General features: G+C 44.9%; 1 protein-coding gene across 10 annotated transcripts; it reads right to left on the bottom strand.

Moving 5' to 3' along the window:
- Window positions 1–568: 568 nt before the first annotated feature.
- Window positions 569–10,833, bottom strand: LOC123128653 (uncharacterized). Of its 10 annotated transcripts, none has more exons than XR_006463344.1 (11): window positions 7,207–7,346; window positions 6,306–6,410; window positions 6,058–6,131; window positions 4,780–5,018; window positions 4,541–4,689; window positions 3,313–3,840; window positions 2,713–2,726; window positions 2,531–2,621; window positions 1,540–1,610; window positions 1,310–1,446; window positions 569–938 (listed from the first exon to the last, which is right to left on the bottom strand). XR_006463344.1 is itself a non-coding variant. In XM_044548722.1 (8 exons), the coding sequence occupies exons 1-4, from the start codon at window positions 10,614–10,616 to the stop codon at window positions 6,370–6,372; spliced, it is 744 nt and encodes a 247-aa protein (XP_044404657.1). In that variant the 5' UTR covers window positions 10,617–10,833; the 3' UTR covers window positions 3,957–4,048; window positions 4,541–4,689; window positions 4,780–5,018; window positions 6,058–6,131; window positions 6,306–6,369. The 10 variants fall into 10 exon arrangements, 3 of the variants coding, with proteins under 3 accessions (XP_044404657.1, XP_044404656.1, XP_044404655.1); XR_006463345.1 differs by having other exon boundaries at window positions 1,540–1,638; window positions 2,713–2,717; XR_006463342.1 differs by having other exon boundaries at window positions 2,713–2,717.
- Between the last annotated feature and the right edge of the window lie 9,657 nt (window positions 10,834–20,490).

The following is a 20,490-nucleotide window of genomic DNA, read 5'->3' as shown; positions in this document are numbered from 1 at the left end:
ATCAATCTTTCTAAATACTAGATGACCAGTTGCGCCAATGGCGCAAAGGCCAAAAGCAAGCCATGTATTGAGAGAGTGTACATTAATATTTTTCAGACACATTTTGAAGTGATAAATATTAGACAAAGTCATCGCTGCATGTTTGACCATGGCACAAAAAGCGAAAGCGAGCCAAGCATACAAAGCATGTGTATGAGATTGATTTAGAATCAACTTAAAGATACTTATATTCCATTACATGAAAGTTCATGCTTAAAAGAAAATATTCAGATCACTTGGTAATAGCATACATTGGTTTTAAAAAACAGGCTATATTAGCATAGATGGATGGTGTATATAGTGCTTGTCCATTAACCATTGATTGAGTCTTGTACCTGCCGTCGGCAGGAAGAAAAGAACCTACGACCTAGGTGGACGAACAACCTAGCCACACACTGCAGACAGGATCAGAGGCCTATAGAGGAACAAAAAGAATCAAGCAACTGTGTATAAAACAATAATCAGATGGTACACTTTTCTAGCTATGTATAAAATACTTGATGTGTAAAATTTTGCTAACGAACCAAAGAAAATCTGATTCATCTCTTTATTTATTACTGTAAAACAAAGCAACACAATAGTAGGACGATACAAATTCACACACATGCATGATGGAATGCGTCGTTTGTCTCTGCTCTGCCTTCCTCCTCTCAAACCATCCACCGTGACCTGAACTTGAGAGTATAGTCAGCGGTGAAAAAGGTCTAAACTTGAAACAACAAATGTCAGCAAGACCCCAAGGCTTGAAGTTTTGCATGTAATAAAAAACCAATTCCCAACTATTTTTGCCCAATCATCCCAAACAATCACCATGTATTTTAAAGAGAAATTCAGTCCAAGCAGCTTCATCAATCCTTCAGGTGCATAATCAATCACTGTAGTGTTCTAGCCTTAAGAAACTAAAAAAGAAACAATCAAAAACAAAAGTAAAAGTAAAATCATGTGTAGCAGCAGGAAAAGCAAAACTAATCACATTCTGTCATTCTGACCTATCATCTTTTAAATCAAACTACACAAGAATAAAATTATCTAACAGAACATGAACACCATGTGTCCTATTCAGCGGTACCAAAAAGGAGAGACATCTTCACTGCATATATATGCTAGATAATCAAAATTCTGAAAGCATCTTAGAGGAAGCCCTCACTAAGAACCTTGGCAGACGTTCATGAAGCTGCGCCTACATTAGCTACATGACCGACAATTACTCAAATTTGTCGTAGTACACAAATAACACAGTTGAACAACAGATAAATAGGAAGAGACATACACGAATTGCAGTCAGATTTACATGCCTGCTGCTCCTCGACACTGCAACCCTTCCTCAAGGGCCGTCATGATTTGGTCTGCTTGTTTTGTTTACTCCGGCTATTCATTGTTGGTGCTGGATTTTTATTGTCTGCATTGCTGCATAAGATGAATATTTGCAACCGTAAATATTTCAAGGGAAAAATTGATTTGTGAGATTATTTTCTATAGGATGTGAGAAGCAATACTTACTCTTGCTTTTGTCTTTTGGGAGGAGTACAGTCCTATTCCTTTTTTTGCGGGAAACGTTCCTATTCCTGGAGCTGCATTCAAAAATATTGTACATACGTACTGCTACTGCATGAGTGGATATAGAAGAATAGATAAAAAATCAACAAAAACAATACAAAGAACTAACAAAAATTGCAGGAAAACTAATTATGCATGCCTTCTTTTAGATAATATAAGATAGTTTAGGGGCTAAACCAACTAATCAATAAAAAGGAGAGCATGTATATAGTTCATCTAGTTATTATGAAACATGTGCTTTATAAGCATATGAGTGTTGTGATATCTGTCAGATTTTTCAGATTAGAAGGCAGTGTTGCATAGCAATGAAGCAAAATTTTGCAACAAAACATTGTTGAATACGTGTTGCTTTATAAGGGGTATCTTTGTAGTGCCGCTTAAAAACTGCAACATGTATTAAAAACCGCAACAAGGTTCTTTTAAATGCTTAACCAGTTCTACTTTCAGTTCAGCATACAAAAGGAACGAATAGGAAGTGGAGTAAACTAAAACAAATTTTGATAAAAAAATGATGCTAGTGGTTGCTTTGGTAGTTCAACTGCTTCACAGAACTGATTAAATCTGAGAAAGTTATTGGTTGCAACGGAAATGTGACATTATCCTACACACCTATATTAAACATCAAGTTAGCATGGCATATATTTACACAGAAACAACACAACATCCTAATTGATAATTTCTTTCTTCCTTATAGTTCTAATTTTGAACATGGCACAATGGTTTATTCCCCATTTTAATTTTATACTCGAATTCAAATTCAATCTGTGACACGCATGTTTATACGCCCAATCTAAAATCTGAGAAGAGCGGAAAAAGTGAGGAAGTTCCCTCAGTTATCCCAAGTTTCTAGCTAAATGGAAGGTACATGAAAAAAATGCATTGCTGGAGTCAGAAGCATGAAATTTAGCACAATCCCAGAATACAAAGTTCATACCATGGTCGTCTTGTTTAGTACTCGCCATTGTAACCCCAGAATGCAAAAATGCATTACTATCTTGCAAGGGCTTGATCGACCATAGTGTTGCCTGCTCATAAACAGCCAAACAGGCTCAACCCCAGAAAAACCTCTGCTCTGACAAATGGTAAAAATCATTTCATAGGTGACTCAAGTTTTACCCCGCCTGCAAGAACTGAACCTCCTCAGCAACATCACAAATGTAGGACAAGGCATGTAAGTGACATTATTTTGAGGATGAAAAAAATGTGTGTATATATATATATATATATATATATATATATATATATATATATATATATATATATATATATATATATATATATATATATACACACATCAGTTGAGAACTGATTATATGCCTTTAGATTCAATAACTCAATAATCCTATAAAGATATTAAGCCTAGGAGCCCTTTGTAGCAGAAGAAAGCTTCACATACATGATAGCCTATTTGTAAATCAATATAGCAAATGCAACGAGTAGTACACGTGTGAGGTCAGTGTTGCTTGCTGGCAAGAAAATGGAAGCGGAAACATGTGAATAAACATTAACTGTATACATGTGGCATTACTAATATTTTTTGCCTTGGGCAAACCTGTGATATGGAATTTAATCGTTGGAACCATATATGAACTGAACAATGTGCATTGTCTAAAGCTAGCACAACATCTCTTCCTATGATATGGTTCATATGTATTCAACCAATTCAAGCACTCGAGAAATTAACTAAGCACTGGACCCTGATCATAGAGATCTTACTTGCGTATGTCATCGATGAGACCAATAACTCCCTCAAACTGAGATCATCATCCAAATGCATCCAGGCATGCTTAATGACCTATACTTGGAGATGCAGTTGCTTCTGATACTCAATGGCCCATCAAGAATTGATGCCTAACCCCGCAGACCAACGCAAACATGAACCCATTAATTTCATCACAAACATAAACGCAGCAGCACCAAATTCAGGGACAAAGAAAGAAGGAAAAATGGAGTGACCTTGTTGGAATTGGGTAGCAGGCTCTGCAACACCTTCAGTCTTCCAGCCGATCGACCCAGGCAACGATCAACCCCGACAAGCAATTAATAATTAGCACCTCAAGCAGGCAATAAGAGAATGGCAAGATGGGTCATCAACTTCTCGGAATGGTTGTGCACCTCAGCGGTGCTGACCCGCTTACTGTCGCAACCCCCATATAAATAACTACATTCAGATTTCCACAATGAAGTCTATGCAATTCTTGTTGGGTAGGCGGCGCTAGACTCGAGTTACATGTTCTGATGGCCCTGTAAATAATTAAGCATGGTAGTGAGAATGCAATATATAGAAAACAACACAAAATTAATCTAAAAATACTACAGGGCAACGACATTTTCTCTTCAGTTAGTCAGAGGTTTATGTACCGTGGGAAAAATGTAGCAAGGAAACGAAGCAGATCGTACAATCTTGCATATAAGGGGAGGGAGAGGTAGCAGGAGCAGAGGGAAACAAGGTCTGTAAGAAGCTCACATTGGCGTATTAGTATTAGCTGCACTCGCCACTGCCCGACACACGATGAGAAACATAGAAAACACAACAACCCCGACGAATCAGGCACTGAACTAATGGAAGACCAAATGGGCTAAAACTGCTTGCTGGGTTTAGCAGGAAAAACATGTGTCAAGCATAGCTAACAAGCATGATGTAGTAGCAAAAATAAGCACTATTATTATAATAGTATAGCATGACCAAAAGAAGCATTTCCATGCCTAAAAGAAAAGGCATCAAATAGGTAAAATTAATGGTTCAACAGTGCGGGAAAAAGATAAAACATCTCTCTATAACAATTGGTCACATCAGGCGAGACTATGGAGCATTAATGCATTATGAGTACAGGAACACATCCTACTCATTACATTTGATTTTATTTTCCAGTTGAAGTATGCCCTTTTGTTGAGCCCTACAGAATTCACAAATTAATCTACAACTATGCGAAGAGGTGGCTACCTGGTGGCGTCGACTGGCCGTGATGGTGGTTCTGGTGGGTCCCCGATCTGGCTCGGACGGACGGCTGCTCCACGGGTGGTGAACGGTCAACACGGAGAGCACAACATACCACATACACCACCCGATCAATCTAGAGCCTGAAAGAGCATCTGAGAACGCGAAAGAAAAATTGCAAGTGAGGAGAGGAGACCATCAAATTGCAAGTGAGGAAAGGAGGAACAAAGTTGGTAGATGCTCACCAATGCCGGCGCTCCTCCACAAATTTGCAGCTTTCCTCGAGCTCTCGTCTGTGGGTAAGTCGCTCAACTGCATCGTCATTGCCCGCATCAGTCGAGCCGGCAAAAGCTGAAAATGAGGAACTAAGCACCTCCCACATTGTCACCGGCAACGTCCTCCTTGCTCTTCTTGTTCCTCTTCTTCCTCTTTCATTTCTTCTCACCCTTCTCACCCTCCTCTTTGATCTCAGGTACCAAAGTGCCTGCACAATCACTACCATCAATAAAACTGTACTACAACCACCCATAAACAAGCGAGTATGAATTAGAACTAAAAAGAGGAAGGTATATTTACCCTATTAAACCCCAACCACTTCACGTAAGTACCAAAATCAGTTAGCCTAATTAACCTAATAGCCTAACATTAAGCCCTCAACTTGGCAAATAGTTGAACATTTACCGCAACCATGTAGATCTAATAGCAGCAGTCCTAACCAATGCCAATAAATAAACTACCACTATTTTCTCCCGTAAATAAACCACAAACAATTAACATAAGCATGAAATCCGTCACCCTAATTAACCAAATAGCCTAACACCTGATGTTTACCACGGCGATAAAAAGTACGATGCCAACAGCCAGCGAGGCGAATCGAGCGTGCAGGATCATTTTGAAGCCGCGAGGGCGCTGGATGGGCGGGTACTCTAGCGGCTTTTATATGTTAGATCTATTATCATCTGATGCATGCAAAATATTCTTTGATTACACAAGCAATACCTGTATTTTTCCTCAACAATTGTTTGACATATCCATTGACCATAAACTCAGCAACAGTTGCTAAGCTTCCATCAGGATCACCACAAACAACGCCATAAAATGGAACTACATTTGGATGGTGAAATGAGTCGAGGATCTGAGCGTCTTCCCAGAAATCCGCTATTTGCAAATAGATCACAACTAAAATCCAAACTCTTTTCACTGCTTCTTAAATAAAAAACTAAAAATGAAGCTCATCTCATTTGCTCCTCTCACAAAGAGTACTCAGTTTCACAAATAACCGAATAAGGAAGCAACCAGCAGAAGGTAGTAGCACATGGCAGCAGCACAAGCAACAGCAGCAGCCAGTAGCACATCACGGCAGCACAAGCAGCAGCAGAACCAGAACAAAAGAGCACTGAAGACTGAGCACATATATAACAAGCAGCACACACATCTAGGCATCTAGCAGCATAAGTAGTAGTCGTAGCCCACAAAGCGACAACACAAGCACACGACATTAAGCGAACAAGGGAAAAACTCACCCTCTTCTTTTCAAAGAAGTCGCAATCCAAATAAGCGAACAACCATGGGGTCTCCTTATTAGTTATTTTACAGCCTGCAGAATCAAATTGAAACGACGAGCGTTGCATTAAAGGAAAAAATCAACAACGGTTCATGGGTTAATGAGTCACCTCCATGGTAGGCTATTTAAAAGCAAAATCAATCATTTACTGTTATCAATGAAGGGAGAACAACTACAGATCTGGATCGTTATAGATTTGAGAAATACCTGCTCAGGTAGATTGTTAGTAGCAGATGTTGGAGTTGGGGAAAGTTGGTCATATAGTTCTTCATTATCCATTGACCCGAGCAGCACCCTTGGAAATCATAGAAACTGCGAAACAAAAAAGAAAGAAACCGGTTAGAGCTAAAAAAAATAGCCTATCCCAACTTCACTGGATATGTAGATTCCAAAGGGAAAATACAGCTGGATAGCAAGATCCTCATGAGAGATTTGTAAACTAAAACACTAAAACAAAATAATAGTCTATTAAAAAACAACTGCACACAACTCAACATCAAGATGATCAAGACAAACAAACTACTAACCATACCATGTATGATTGCGCAGCTAATTAGACATCTATATAAAACAGATCAATGCAGACAATTTCTATTTCATACATCTCAAGTTCTACTTATTATGCTATTTCTTTGAAGCTGTAAGTATGTTTTGTTTTAGCTCTTTACTTATGTATTCTCACTATATCACTCTCTTCTCTGCATCATCTCATGTTCTTGTACTTCTGCTTGTCTGTACAAGGCTACAACGTATGGTTTATCATGTCTAGAACTGATTGTGTCTTGCTTTCTCTCTATCTATTCTCAGCTAGAAAGTGTAGGATTCATACTCTTTTAACTCTGCAAATCTTCTCTCTATTCTAATTTCTTAGTTACTCTCTCATTCTTTTTACTCTTAAAACTATGACTTGCTGTTCTATTCTATTCTTCGCTGCTGCTCTCTCTTCTAAACAAGTTTAATCTCTCTTATTACTTCGTATTTCAATAGTCAAATAAGGAGCGCGTCCTGAGATCCTCTCTTCCTACTGCAGGTCTACTTCCTCATCCTAACACAGAGCAAATCATGGCACAAGCAATCATGGCAGGAGGGGGGTTAAACGGGATCTGACCTAGATCGGGGAGAGAGAAAGAGGAACTCATCGCGGTGGCCGGCCTCCCTCGCACCATTCGCCGCTGGGCCGTCGTTGCCGGGGAGTACCCCAAGTGCCAGTCCACCCCTGGTGGGGATCTGCTGCATCTTCGAGCTCCGCAATGCCCACGAGCGCCGCCGCCATTGCCGGGAAGCTCATCTCCGCACCCGGGGCGGACGAGATGCGGGGGGAGGGGCAGAGGAGGAGGGGACGGGGTGGGAGGAGGAGGGGGCAGCGCACCCGGGGCGGACGAGATGCGGGGGGAGGGGCAGAGGAGGAGGGGGAGGAGGGGGCGGCGATGGGAGGAGAAGGAGGCGGCGACGAGGAGGGGGGAGGCGAGTGGGACGGGAGGCGGCAGCGAGGGTTTCTCAGCGTGGTCGGCTGTGATTTATACCCCTGCATGTAAAAAGACTAAAATGCCCCTGGCGGGGCACGAAATTTACAGGCGGTGGCACGAGTACTGTTCATGGCGATTTAAAGGCGACGTGGCCACCTTCGCTGTGACTACCTACCCCTTCATCCTTTATAAGTTAGATCACATGGCACCCACCTACAAAGCAGAGTAAATTGCACAGAAGTACCACAATTGGGGCATTGGAAGCAGATTGGTACCAAGTTTGGTAATTTTTACATGTCAGTACCAAGTCTGGGGCTATACGTTACAAAAAGGTCTAAATCGCGTATAAACGCGTATTGACAGTGTATCTGACCGGCGGGGCCCGCCTGTCAGCTGCCGACGTGGCATTTTTTTTTTGCAGAAAACCCCCCGCACCTCCTTCGTCCTCACGCGCGGCGGCGCTCGATCTGGATCGAGGGGAGGAGAGCACGGCGGAGACCCCAGCGCTGGCCGACCGGCCGCATCACCGACGGCGAGAAGAGATCCCGCCGCGCTCGTCCTCGAATGAGTCACCAGGGAGGACTCGCGAGCCCGAGCGCCTCGGCACGGCCGGAGCGGCTGCTCGACGGTGGGCTCACCAGCGGGACGCCGAGTGGCAAGGGAGCCGCGTCCCGTGGAGGACGGCATGCACGGGTATCCCGGCAGCAAGAAGGCGAGCGCGTGGCTGGCGGCGAGGATCTCCTCCTCGTCGGCCTCATCCCAGGGGGCGGACTCGAGGTAGTCGGCGCAGGCGGCGGCGGTACGGGCGCAGCCGAGGTGCGCGGCGGCCTCGAGCAGGGCGAGCGCGCCGCTGAATCCGAAGCGGGAGACGGGGTCGGCGGCCTCAAGCAGGATCTGGCACGTCGGCCAGGCGTCGGAGAGGCGGTCGGCGAAGTAGCCGCTCCCGGCGGCGAGCACGCCGGAGTGGCAGTAGAGCCATTCGTCTCGGCCCGAGTCCGGCATCCGCAGTCGCACCACCACGTCGCTCGTCGCCCTGTCGCCGATCTTGGGCCGCGAGCAGAGGCCGCGGCGGCGCGACCAGAGGCCGCGGCGGCGCGAGCAGGGGCAGCTCCGGCGCGAGCGGGGGCGGCGGTGATGCGAGAGGAGCTCGGGCTCGAGGGGATCCTCCCCTCGATCCAGACCGGGCGCCGCCGTGCGGGGGTTTTCTGCAAAAAAAATGCCACGTCGGCAGCTGACAGGCTGGCCCCGCCGGTCAGATACACTGTCAATACGCGTTTATACGCGATTTAGACCTTTTTGTAACGTATAGCCCCAGACTTGATACTGACATGTAAAAATTACCAAACTTGGTACCAATCTGTTTCCAATGCCCCAATTATGATACTTCTGTGCAATTTACTCTACAAAGCAACAACATCAATCACCAACACTCAACAGATATTCAAATATTAACATCATGGTCAGGCAAAAAATCGACTACATGCAAAATATAATGCTAAGCTTTTCATTTATTTTCTTGCAAAAGGTCATCCAAGTGATGCTTTGTGTTTACTTAGTAACAGAGTTCAACCTTGCACACACAAATTTGAGGAAAATAACTATATATGTCGACAGTATAAAACTAAGGCCTACTATTTCGTATGTAAGGAGTAAAACATGTTAGTTTCTCTACTGATACAGCAGTGATAAATACATGTATGTCGCAGTATATCGCCGAGGCCAACTAGTTCGTGTATGTCCAGTGACTCTCTTATGTTAGTGCAATGGAAATACCCACCAAATCTTTGCAAAAAGAGAATTATATAAGAATAGGCTTATATATGCCTTTGTCCCAACTGCCCACGGATTTTGTGAATTGTGGATTCATTGCAAGTCTACTTATGTTTTGGCTGTCCCTTCCATCTTCCTTGCATCAGGTATCACTTCGATACTATATCAGAAAATTAGCAGCTTGGCCATAGAAAAAAATACAGTAAGAGGATTGAAATACATACCATAACAAGAATCATCATCAATGGTGCACACACGCAGCACGCGCATAGGCTGAGCCCTTGCATATGCTTCAAGGCTCGGAGTATGCATAAGCTCAGCAAAGAACAGTCTCTTGGTCTTTGATGCAGGCACTATGGCAGACTGCTTCTGAGGAACGGCGGTGAAATTAACATGGCCATAAATGTCCCCACACGACTCAGAGAAGCAATTCGATAGCAGAGTCATGGCCAACTCAAACTCACTCTGTAACATTTTTTCGAGAAAATATCGCGAGCAAGTTAAATAATACAGTGCAAGAGAAAATGAGATGGCAAGAAATTAATGATTTATTAACTGACCGTTTTGTTCTTCTCATTGTAGTGCGCCAGAGCAAGTTCAGCAAAGTCTTTAGCTTGCTGGCAAGGCTTGCGATCAGGAAATCGTGCTAGTATTTGTGCCTCCATGCCCTCGGCGGTCAGGTGCTCCTCCCTGCAGGTACAGTGGGTCATCAGTTGATTCGACTGTAAAAAATAATGACCCCAAAATATAGTTCAATTCGGCGTATATGACCAATAGAAAGAAACCAAAAATATACAGATTGTGGTAATCTTGATCAAAATTTGAAAGCTGAGATCTCATTTTTCAATTGACAGTTGATAAGGATTAACTTGTACGTAGGAGTTGACCTAGATTTCCATCTAGATAGAATTGGAGATAGTGCTAATGAGAAGAAGTCCTTGATTAATTACTTTGTGTCGCTGAATTGTATGGGGTTGAAGAAGGTGTTGTGGAGCGTGGACTTGGCGATGAGGCGCATGGCTGGGACCATCTTCTTCTTGAAGGCGTGGAAGTCGAGCCCGTCCTGCTCCGTGAGCAGATCGCAGTCCTCCTCGCGCATGTTCTCTATGAACTCGGCGTTTTTCAGCATCGACAATTCCGCTTCTTCCGCCGTTTCACTCGGCGTGAAGGGGTGGGCGCGTGGGATCCTTCTCCACCTCCCCGGAGTCCTCTTCCTAGCCGTCGGCGCCGAGTTGGACGAGCCTTCGGAGGCCGGCGGTTCTCCTCTAGCCTGGGGATCCATGAACTCCGACCGAGACGCGAGGTGCAGAGTCGACGACCTCGGTCCGCCAGTAATAACGATTCCTGTTATACTTATTTTTTAGACGCCAAATAACGAGTCCTAATAGGAATCAACTACGGGCGGGCAACAACGGCCCAGCCATTAGCTGTTTCCAATCCGGTCGCTGGGTCGGTCTGTTCAATCTGGTTTTCTTTTTTCCTTTTTTCTTTGTTTTTTTGCTGGTTTTTTTGTTTTTCAATTTTCTACTCTGTCCGTCCTAGAATAGAATAAGTGTCTTTATTTTGTACTAACTTTAGTATAAAGTTGTACTAAACTTGAGACACTTATTTTGGGACGGAGGGAGTATGTTATATGCTTTCAGTTTTGTTTGGTTATTATTATTTTTTCTTCTTCCTACTTTGATTTTCTTCGTTTCTTCGTTTTACTTTATGATTTTTTATCTGTTTTCCTTTTATTCTTTTAACATGTCTACTTTTATTTCTTCTTCCAACACATGTTTACTTTTTCATACACATTCTATATTTTACATATTCATGTAAAACATTGTTTTATACACGTGTAACATTTTTTAAATAAATGTTTAACATATTTACAAAATTATGTTTTAAATTTTTTCAAATACATATTCATTTTTTTCAAGTACATGTTGAAACATTTTTAAAATTATAAATAAAATTATTTTGAACTATGCAAACATTTTGTACATTGTACAAGCATTTTTTGAAAAATATTACGAATACATTTGTCAAACCTGTGCAGTTTTTGTATAGAAAAAAATTCACCTACATTTTTTTAATGTGTGACATTTTTTTAATTGTCACAAACATTTTTGGTATACACGATTAGTCATTTTTGGTTCAATTTCTACAGAACAAAAAACGTCTAATCATGTGTACAAAAAATATCTAAAAACATCAACAGCGGCCTGCCGCGCCGCCCCTCTAGCCCCGCAGTCCCGGCCACTGTCTGATCCGACAAACAGATCAACAGATTGGTTTCACAGGGAAGTAGATTTTAGGGTTCTTGTTTCCTGGCGGTTCGTGTGCGTGGAGGCATTTTGTTTCTGTTTTCTCCACTCTCCCTTAATTTTTGCAATTAAATTAAACACCAATTTGTACATGGGGAATCCCATAGGGCAGTATGCTTGGCACCACAGAAGACACACAGATTGATCAAGCTGGCTTGGGCAGCGTGGGGAAGCTCAAGTCTAAGTTTGAGGCAATGGAGATGGTGATTTCTGCCATGCAGGGAATCTATATGCCATTAATGAGATAAGACCAATATGTGAGAAGTTCGTGTACAGAGCAAGCATAAAAACAGTTGAACTCTAGACATCCTTAATAGTTTGTGGTTGCCATGTGCTTCCTCTACTACTCCCTTCGTCCGAAAAAATTTGTCCCAAACTTGTCTCTCAAATGGATGTATTTAGCAGTATTTGAGAGACAAAACTTTTCGGACGGAAGGAGTACTTCTTAGGCCTTGTACAATGCTAGATGCTTAGGAAGGTGCTTAGGAGAATAAATCGGATTTTTTTTTGAAGCACCAGTGCCTATTTGTAAAAGAAAGACGCCTAATTAAACGTTTACTATGTACAAATAAGCACAGGTGCTTGAGAAAAGCCTGATTTATTTTTCTAAGCACCTCCCCTAAGCACCTTGCATTCTCCAAGGCCTTAGTATCTCCACCTTTTAACATCAAACAACTTCACACGGGCAACAAAAACAGTTCTGGGTCTGGCATGGAAGTGGTGAATGCATTGCTTACTTGAGAATTGCGAGGCCATGTATGGGATCAATGTTTTGCGCAGTTTATACACCGCAGCTGAAACTCGCAGTATGTTGTACTCCATCATGCATCATCGGTTCATGTCACTCTCAATGCCACGATGTAGTTATGCTCAATAGGAAAATGAATCAGTTCTATGCAGCGGCCCCATTTGCATCGCCCTGGCCGACCGGCCGGCGCGATAGCATCGGATGAGTTACTCCACCTTTTCCGGTCGTCGTAATAGCATCGGATGAGTGACTCCACCCGTGTAATTTTAACATGTGAATCTCAGAACAATTTGAAGAACATGCAGAAATACTTCTTGATATTATCTTTCCTTACTCCCGCATGCCAACGATCTATGCCAGTGTCAGTCCCGCGTCTCCGTTGTGATGACCTACGAGCCCTTGTCTGCCGCTGGCATGATGTGGCCGCCTGCTCAGGATAGGAGAGGCCGGCGTGCAGTCCCTGCATGGAGCATATCCAATCGAAGGTCATGTTTCAAGGTTGTCATGTCAGGGATGGCATCCTATGGATTGAACTTCGAAGTTTAGGACGGCGGCATAGAGAAGAGTACCTCTAGGGTTTGCTTGAGGATTCTTAGGTGCCCTCAGTGGATCAAACAAAGGATGAGCGAATCATCAAGGGAGAGTTCTTTTTTTTCACCATAGCACATGGAGGAGTTAATGAAAATCTGTGTGCGTGACGGCATGTGCAACCGGTGTGGAGCCAAGGCTTCTATATATTTCTCTCATGGCTCTAAATAATTAATAGGGAGATCGCACAGATGATTTTCTTAGTTTAAAAATCAAGGATGAACCTTCTTTTAAATCTCAACAATCATTCTTTATAGTTAACACAAAATCAACAGATAAAAAGGGGTGACGAAAGGAGAACCATAAAATCTTCCTCCCTTTATTATTAGGTATAGATAGGTAGATATAAATATAGGTATAGATATAGATATAGATATAGATGTTTGCGTAAAATACAAAAATATCTTTATTATATGTAGGAATATATTTTTGGCCGTGTTTCATTCCTTTTTCAAGACACAGCCCTCTCTTTCAGATGTTTTGTCGTATATAAAAACATTTTCCAAATTACTTTAACATGTTTTACATACTTGAACATTTATTTCCATAAATATGAATATATTTTTTCAATACATGAAAGTTTATTTTCAGATACAAGGACATTTTCAAAAAAAACATTAACATTTTTATATGTATGATTTTTTTTGCATAATAGGAAGATTTTAACATATTGTTAAATTCACTATGTAAAATTAGTGAAATGAATATGCTATGTGATATTTATGAAAACCATTACGGTATATGTTAAAGGGTCGCACTGAATGGCGGCCAATGTAAAACCTTTTAAAGGCGAGTTGGGCTTACTGCTTGCTACAAAAAACAAATAAGGGGACTCTTTTTTTTAGCTGAAATAGGGGACCCTTTTGGTGCACAAAAGAAATGGATTGGCTTTAGTGGCTTCATGTCCAAGCCCAATTTCAATCCAATGATCATGGGCCAGCGAACAGTTGGAATAGAGTCCTATAGAAAAAGGTAGACCAATAGTTGTAATTTATGTAATTTCGTTTATAAGTTTAGGAGCTTGAATTTTGAGACTCATAATTTAGCGAAGCATGCTTTCTATAAACCTTCACGATATTGCCTAAAAAAAGGTAGACCTTTGGCGTCTTTAAATAAAAATGTGTGGCTACTGATTTTGCCAATCTCTGAAACGATTAGTTGTTTGCTTTTGAAAATGAACATCTTACATTTGTCTAATGACATCAAATTCGATCATTGTTGCTCCATCTAGTCCTTCTACTCACCCTCCTTGCCACCATCATTGTGGCTCAGCACCCCCCCCACCCCACCCCACCCTCGGAGATAACTAACTAATCGTGCACGCCTGGGAAGAGGAGCCCTCAGGGCATCTCCAGCCGTTGGCCCCCCCAGGACGCATAAAAATCGCCCCCTGGGGCGAGCCGGCGATGCACTCGGCGCTGGGGGCGGTTTTGCGCCCAGTCGTCGCCCCCAGGCGCCGAAATTGGCCCACTTTGCAGCCCAATTTCGGCGAACAAACGGCCCATATGGGCGAGAATAGGCCCATATTCGGCGTGGTTTCGCCGTGTCTCGGCGTTCAATTATCAACACAATTATTTCTTATCACATATTTCATCACAGAAAAATCAAATACTTCAACAAAATACTACAACAACAAATAGTTCAATACAAATTATATTGTTCAACAAATAAAAACTCGTATTTCATCACGAGGCGTCCCCTTTGAGCCTCCATAGGTGCTCAATCAGATCTTTCTGCAGTTGATGATGCACCTGTGGGTCTCGGATCTCCTGACGCATACTGAGATAGGCAGTCCAAGTTGCCGGTAGCTGGTGATCAACTTCGGCTAGAGGACCCTGCCTGTAGTATGGTTCAGTGTCAAACACTGGGTCTTCTTGCTCGCTCTCGATGATCATGTTGTGCAAGATGACACAGCAAGTCATGATCTCCCACATTTGATCTTTCGACCAGGTCTGAGCGGGGTACCGAACAACAGCGAATCGAGATTGGAGCACACCAAATGCCCGCTCGACATCCTTCCGGCAAGCCTCCTGAACTTTCGAAAACCAGGCGTTCTTGCCTCCTGGCACAGGGTTTGAGATGGTCTTCACAAATGTCGACCATCTCGGATAGATGCCATCTGCTAGGTAGTACCCCTTGTTGTATTGGTGCCCATTGATCTCGAAGTTCACCGGAGGAGAATGGCCCTCAACGAGCTTGGCAAAAACAGGAGAGCACTGCAGCATGTTGATGTCATTGTGAGTTCCTGGCATACCAAAGAAGGAGTGCCAAATCCAGAGGTCCTGTGTGGCTACCGCCTCAAGCACCACACTGCAACCGCCTTTGGCGCCTTTGTACATCCCCTGCCAACCAAATGGGCAGTTCTTCCATTTCCAATGCATGCAGTCGATGCTTCCAAGCATCCCAGGAAATCCTCTTGCTGCATTCTGGGCTAGGATCCGAGCAGTGTCTTCCGCATTGGGTGTTCTCAAGTATTGTGGCCCAAACACTGCCACCACTGCCCGACAGAACTTGTAGAAACACTCTATGCTGGTGGACTCGGCCATGCGCCCATAGTCGTCGAGTGAATCACTGGGAGCTCCATATGCAAGCATCCTCATCGCTGTCGTGCACTTCTGGATGGAGGTGAATCCAAGAGCGCCAGTGCAATCCATCTTGCACTTGAAGTAGTTGTCGAACTCCCGGATGGAATTCACAATCCTCAGGAAGAGCTTTCGGCTCATCCAATAACGGCGCCGAAATGTTCTCTGGCCATGAAGTGGAGCATCGGCGAAGTAGTCGGAGTAGAGGATGCAGTAGCCTTGCAGACGATGCCGGTTCTTTGCTTTCACCCGCCCCGGCGCCGAGCCACCTCGCCGCGGCTTTTCACTGCTCGCCAGCAGCTAGGCGAGGGTGGCGAGCACCATCAGATGCTCTTCTTCCTGGACGTCGGCCGCGGCTTCCTCCTCCAGTAGCGCGGCGAGCTCTTCCTCTTCATCCGAGTCCATCGCCGAGACGGGCAAATCGCCGAACACCTTGCGCTCGGTGGCCGTGAACCCGTTGTTAAACCGCACCTCCGCGGTCGGAAACTGCGACTGGAAACGCCCAGCTGTTGCGGGAGGGGCTACCACGGTGAAGCACTGCTATTTTCCGGCGGAGAATGGCTATCTACCGGAGTCGGGCGGCGGTCATCGCCGGGATACATCTAGTGGTGGCCGAGGGCGCGGGGGGTGCGAGTCGAGTCGGGGAAGAAAACCTTGACTTTTCCCCTGGCGGTGTGGGCCAGGAGTGCTTTTCCCTAGTGCCGGAGCCCCCAACGGCTCCCCAGAGCGCCGGATTCGACCTGTGACCGCCGGGCGGAAAAAAGGTCCGAACCGGCGATTTTCGGCGTCCTGGGGGCGCGACTGGGCCGTTTTTTCGGCGCCGGCGCCGAAAAAGTGGCCTAGGGGGGGCCTGTTGGGGGCGCGGCTGGAGATGCCCTGATTTGTTCTGACTAAGAATCGACGTTGTGTGGGTGACAAGTGAATTTCTTTGCCGCTTCCTTAGCTTAAACTTCAGTTCTCTTACCATCATGCTTGACTTCATTTACAGACTTCTTGTGGTAGGTATCGAACTCATGTATTGCCTTTTACCACTTTCTTGATACAAATCACAGAAATGGATGTGTAATGCCATGAATGACATCACAAAGTTGTGCTACTCTATTAAGCTCTAGTGTGATTTTCGGTTGGCATGAAATATAATAAAAAAATTCTCCCCGGTGTCAATGCTTCTTGCAGAAATTTGGCATAGTACTAACCTTCGCAAAATGGGCGTTTTCGCAGACTTCTTGCGGCGGTGGCGGTTTCGGTCCAAAATGGGCGTCCACTTCTGCCCGCACTATGGCATTGGTTTGCTCCTCGGTCCTGTCGTAAGCCCTCTGAGGAAGATCAGTGAGGCTTGGACCATATTTATATCGCTTGCCTCCGCCTGTACTTCCTGTACTACCTCGACTCGTACCGCTACGCACCATAGCTGCAGGGTGTCTCTTCTGCGATTGCTGAGGCGGCGGAGATGGCTGACGGGGCTGAGTTGGACGAGGAGGAGTGGCCTGAAGCTGTACCGGACTTGGAGGAGGAGTGGCCTGAAGTTGTGCCGGACTTGGAGGAGGAGTGGACGTCTGACGCTGTGTCGGACTTGGAGGAGGAGTGGCCTGGCACTTTGCCGGACTTGGAGGAGGAGGAGTGGCCTCACGCGTTGGTGGACTTGGAGGAGCGGGAGTCTGCTGACTCGGTGGCGGACTTGGAGGAGGAGTGGCCTGGCACTTTGCCGGACTTGGAGGAGGAGGAGTGGCCTCACGCGTTGGTGGACTTGGAGGAGTGGGAGTCTGCTGACTTGGTGGCGGACTTCGACGAGGAGTTGGGTGACGCGGTGTCGGTGGCCTTCGAAAGACGATGCAATCCTTTCTCCATAGGATGACACGATGTATGGCCTCTCCCAATGTGTGCTCGTCGTCACCTCCAGGAATGTCAAGCTGTAGCCCCGAATATGGGTCCACCACCTCATCAACCAAGACACGAGCATAGCCCGCTGGAATCGGGTTGCAATGGAAGGTTGCCTCGGGGGGATTTGTAAAATCAATGGCGTCCGCCACCTTCATGGATATGTTCTTCATTTTGAAGTGTAGCTCGCAGTTAGTGTTCTCCATGATGTCATCCACGGGGTATCTATCCAGCATTGCGTCGCTCGGGGCGGAACCCACGCTACTTCTCGGCATGGATGGGGCGGTGCTATCCAATGCTGGATCATCCGCTTGCCGCTGCAGCTGCTAAGACCCCCTTTGCTGGCTAAGTGAGTCGATTTGCTCCTGCTGCCGCTGGAATTTGACTGCCAAGTCCGCGTGCTTTGATTCTAGGCCTTGAAGGCGTTCATAGTCCAGCTTCCTCTGCTCCTCCTCCATCTTCCTCTTCTTCTCCTCCGCAATCTTCCTTCTCGCACGGGTTCTGTAGTCGGCGTTCCAGTCCGAAAACCCCTCATACCACGGAATAGCGCCCTTGCCTTGTGTTCTTCCCGGGTGTTCAGGATTTCCCAGGGCACGCGTAAGCTCGTCGTTCTCTCTGTTGGGCTGGAACACCCCCGTTCGAGCCTCTTCTATTGCAACAATTAGCGCATCGTCGGCTCCGTTCAGACATGCCTTCGTCGAAACTTTGCATGTCTTTGGGTCTAACTCCCCCCATGCGCATAGAACCAAGTCCTGCACCTGGGGGGCCAGCTCCTAGTAACCGGAGTGACACCTGCATCCTCCATCTCTTTCTCAAACTTATCCCACTTAGGCATTCCCACCGCGTAGCCACCTGGCCCCAGCTTATGGAACTTATCCTTTTTTTCGGCATTCTTCTTGTTTATTCTCGACCGTTCCTTAGCTAATTCTGAATCCTTGAATTTCACGAAATCGTCCTAATGAGCACTTTGCTTCTCTAGTGTTCCCTCGAATACCGGAGTCTTCCTTCCTCCCTTGACGTACTTGTCCCATTCACGATTCTTGTGGTTCTTGAATGCAACCGCTATCTTCCTAAGAGTAGCGTCCTTGATTTTCTGCACATCTGCTTCTGTGAAATGATCTGGTAGGGTGAAATGTTCCATGAGAGTATCCCAAAGCAGACCTTTTTGTCCGTCGTCGACAAAAGTAAGATCTGGACGTGGCTTTGCTGGCTCTCTCCATTCTTGAAGGGAGATCGGGAGTAGGTCCTTCACAAGAACTCCGCACTGACGAACGAACTTGTCCGCAATCTTCTTAGGCGCTAATGGTTCGCCATTAGGTCTGATTGCCTCGATATTGTACTTTACGCCCTCCTTCAACTTTTTGTTCGCGCCTCGTTTTGTCCTGTTGCCTGAAGATTTGCTCGATCCGGATGGCTGAAAGAAGAAAGATCAATTCGTTAATATATCTTCAAGTCATTTAAAACATGTGATGATCACCAGATGCCTGCTTATATAAATATATATACCTCGCCGGTCTTTGTTGTTTCAAGATCAACATTTTCTTCGTCATCATCATAATCATAGTTCATGACTTCATCAATTCGGTCGTTGCGATCGAATATCATATCACCCTCCCTGGTGTTGTTTAGAAATTCGGAGCTGTCATAATCTTCTTCATTCTGATCATCATCTGACCCGCGAGGATGGCGTATCATATCGAACAGGGCCTGTTCTCCCTCTCTGCCGGTATTGTCCGCCATAGCTTTTATTTAACTAATCCAAAAGAAATATAAAACAATTTAGTATTCAAATTACATCGTCTCGAGTAATAGATATAATCTCGAATACATCGTCTCCAATAATAGATATAATCTCGAATACATCGTCTCGAATAATAGATATAATCTCGAATACATCGTCTCGAATAATATATAATCTCGAATACATCGTCTCGAATATTATATATCGAATACATCACTAGCTAGGTAGCTAATAAAGATCGAATACTACAGAAGAATTTAGGACACTCGCGGTTCCTGCGGCGCGGGCGGTGGACACCCAAAGAGAAGGAACCCTCACAGGATCATAGCTGAAGTGAGATCCCTGAAGAAACTGCCAGGTATTGGAGAACCTGACGCCCTCTAACGCAACCATGTAGAGATGGACGTGCTCGTCCTCTCCCTGACACGGCGACGTACCACCTCCGGCGGGGCCGGCTCCCTCCGCACCGAAACTGGCCCACGCGAACGCCACCAAACGAGATCAGGGTCGACGACGGGACCCGGGGCCGGGTTCCTCATCAAGTGGCGCGCCCCTCCAGGCAGCACCTTGCTACCTCTTGAGCTTGCGTTGGATTTCCCCGAAGAGGAAAGGATGATGCAGTAGAGTAGCGTAAGTTTTTCCCTCAGTTTTTGAGAACCAAGGTATCAATCCAGTAGGAGGCCACGCGCAAGTCCCTCGTACCTACAGAACACAAAGAGCTCAACGCAACCAACGCGACTAGGGGTTGTCAATCCCTTCACGGTCACTTACGAAAGTGAGATCCGATAGATAATATTTTTGTTATTTTTGGTATAGAGATGCAAAGTGAAAAGTAAAAGACAAAGTAAAAGCAAAGCAAAATTAAAGTGATGGAGATTGATACGATGAGAATAGACCCGGGGGCCATAGGTTTCACTAGTGGCTTCTCTCGAGAGCATAAGTATTCTACGATGGGTGAACAAATTACTGTTGAGCAATTGACAGAATTGAGCATAGTTATGAGAATATCTAGGCATGATCATGTATATAGGCATCACGTCCGTGACAAGTAGATCGAAACGATTCTGCATCTACTACTATTACTCCACTCATCGACCGCTATCCAGCATGCATCTAGAGTATTAAGTTAAAAACAGAGTAATGCTTTAAGCAAGATGACATGATGTAGAGAGATAAATTCATGCGATATGAAATAAACCCCATCTTGTTATCCTCGATGGAAACGATACAATACGTGCCTTGCTGCCCCTTCTGTCACTGGGAAAGGACACCGCAAGATCGAACCCAAAGCTAAGCACTTCTCCCATGGC

Source organism: Triticum aestivum, chromosome 6A (genome assembly GCF_018294505.1).
Source record: "Triticum aestivum cultivar Chinese Spring chromosome 6A, IWGSC CS RefSeq v2.1, whole genome shotgun sequence".
Taxonomy (NCBI): Eukaryota; Viridiplantae; Streptophyta; class Magnoliopsida; order Poales; family Poaceae; genus Triticum; species Triticum aestivum.
This window is presented reverse-complemented; position numbering and strand designations above follow the sequence as displayed.

What these genes read in the sequence shown, in the direction of transcription:
- LOC123128653 (XM_044548720.1), bottom strand. Translation starts at nt 10,616, where the DNA reads ATGGATCCCCAGGCTAGAGGAGAACCGCCGGCCTCCGAAGGCTCGTCC. An exon ending in ATACAATTCAGCGACACAAA is followed by an intron (nt 10,025 to 10,284) that starts GTAATTAATCAA and finishes CTGTACCTGCAG; the next exon opens with GGAGGAGCACCTGACCGCCG. An exon ending in ACAATGAGAAGAACAAAACG is followed by an intron (nt 9,800 to 9,894) that starts GTCAGTTAATAA and finishes AAAATGTTACAG; the next exon opens with AGTGAGTTTGAGTTGGCCAT.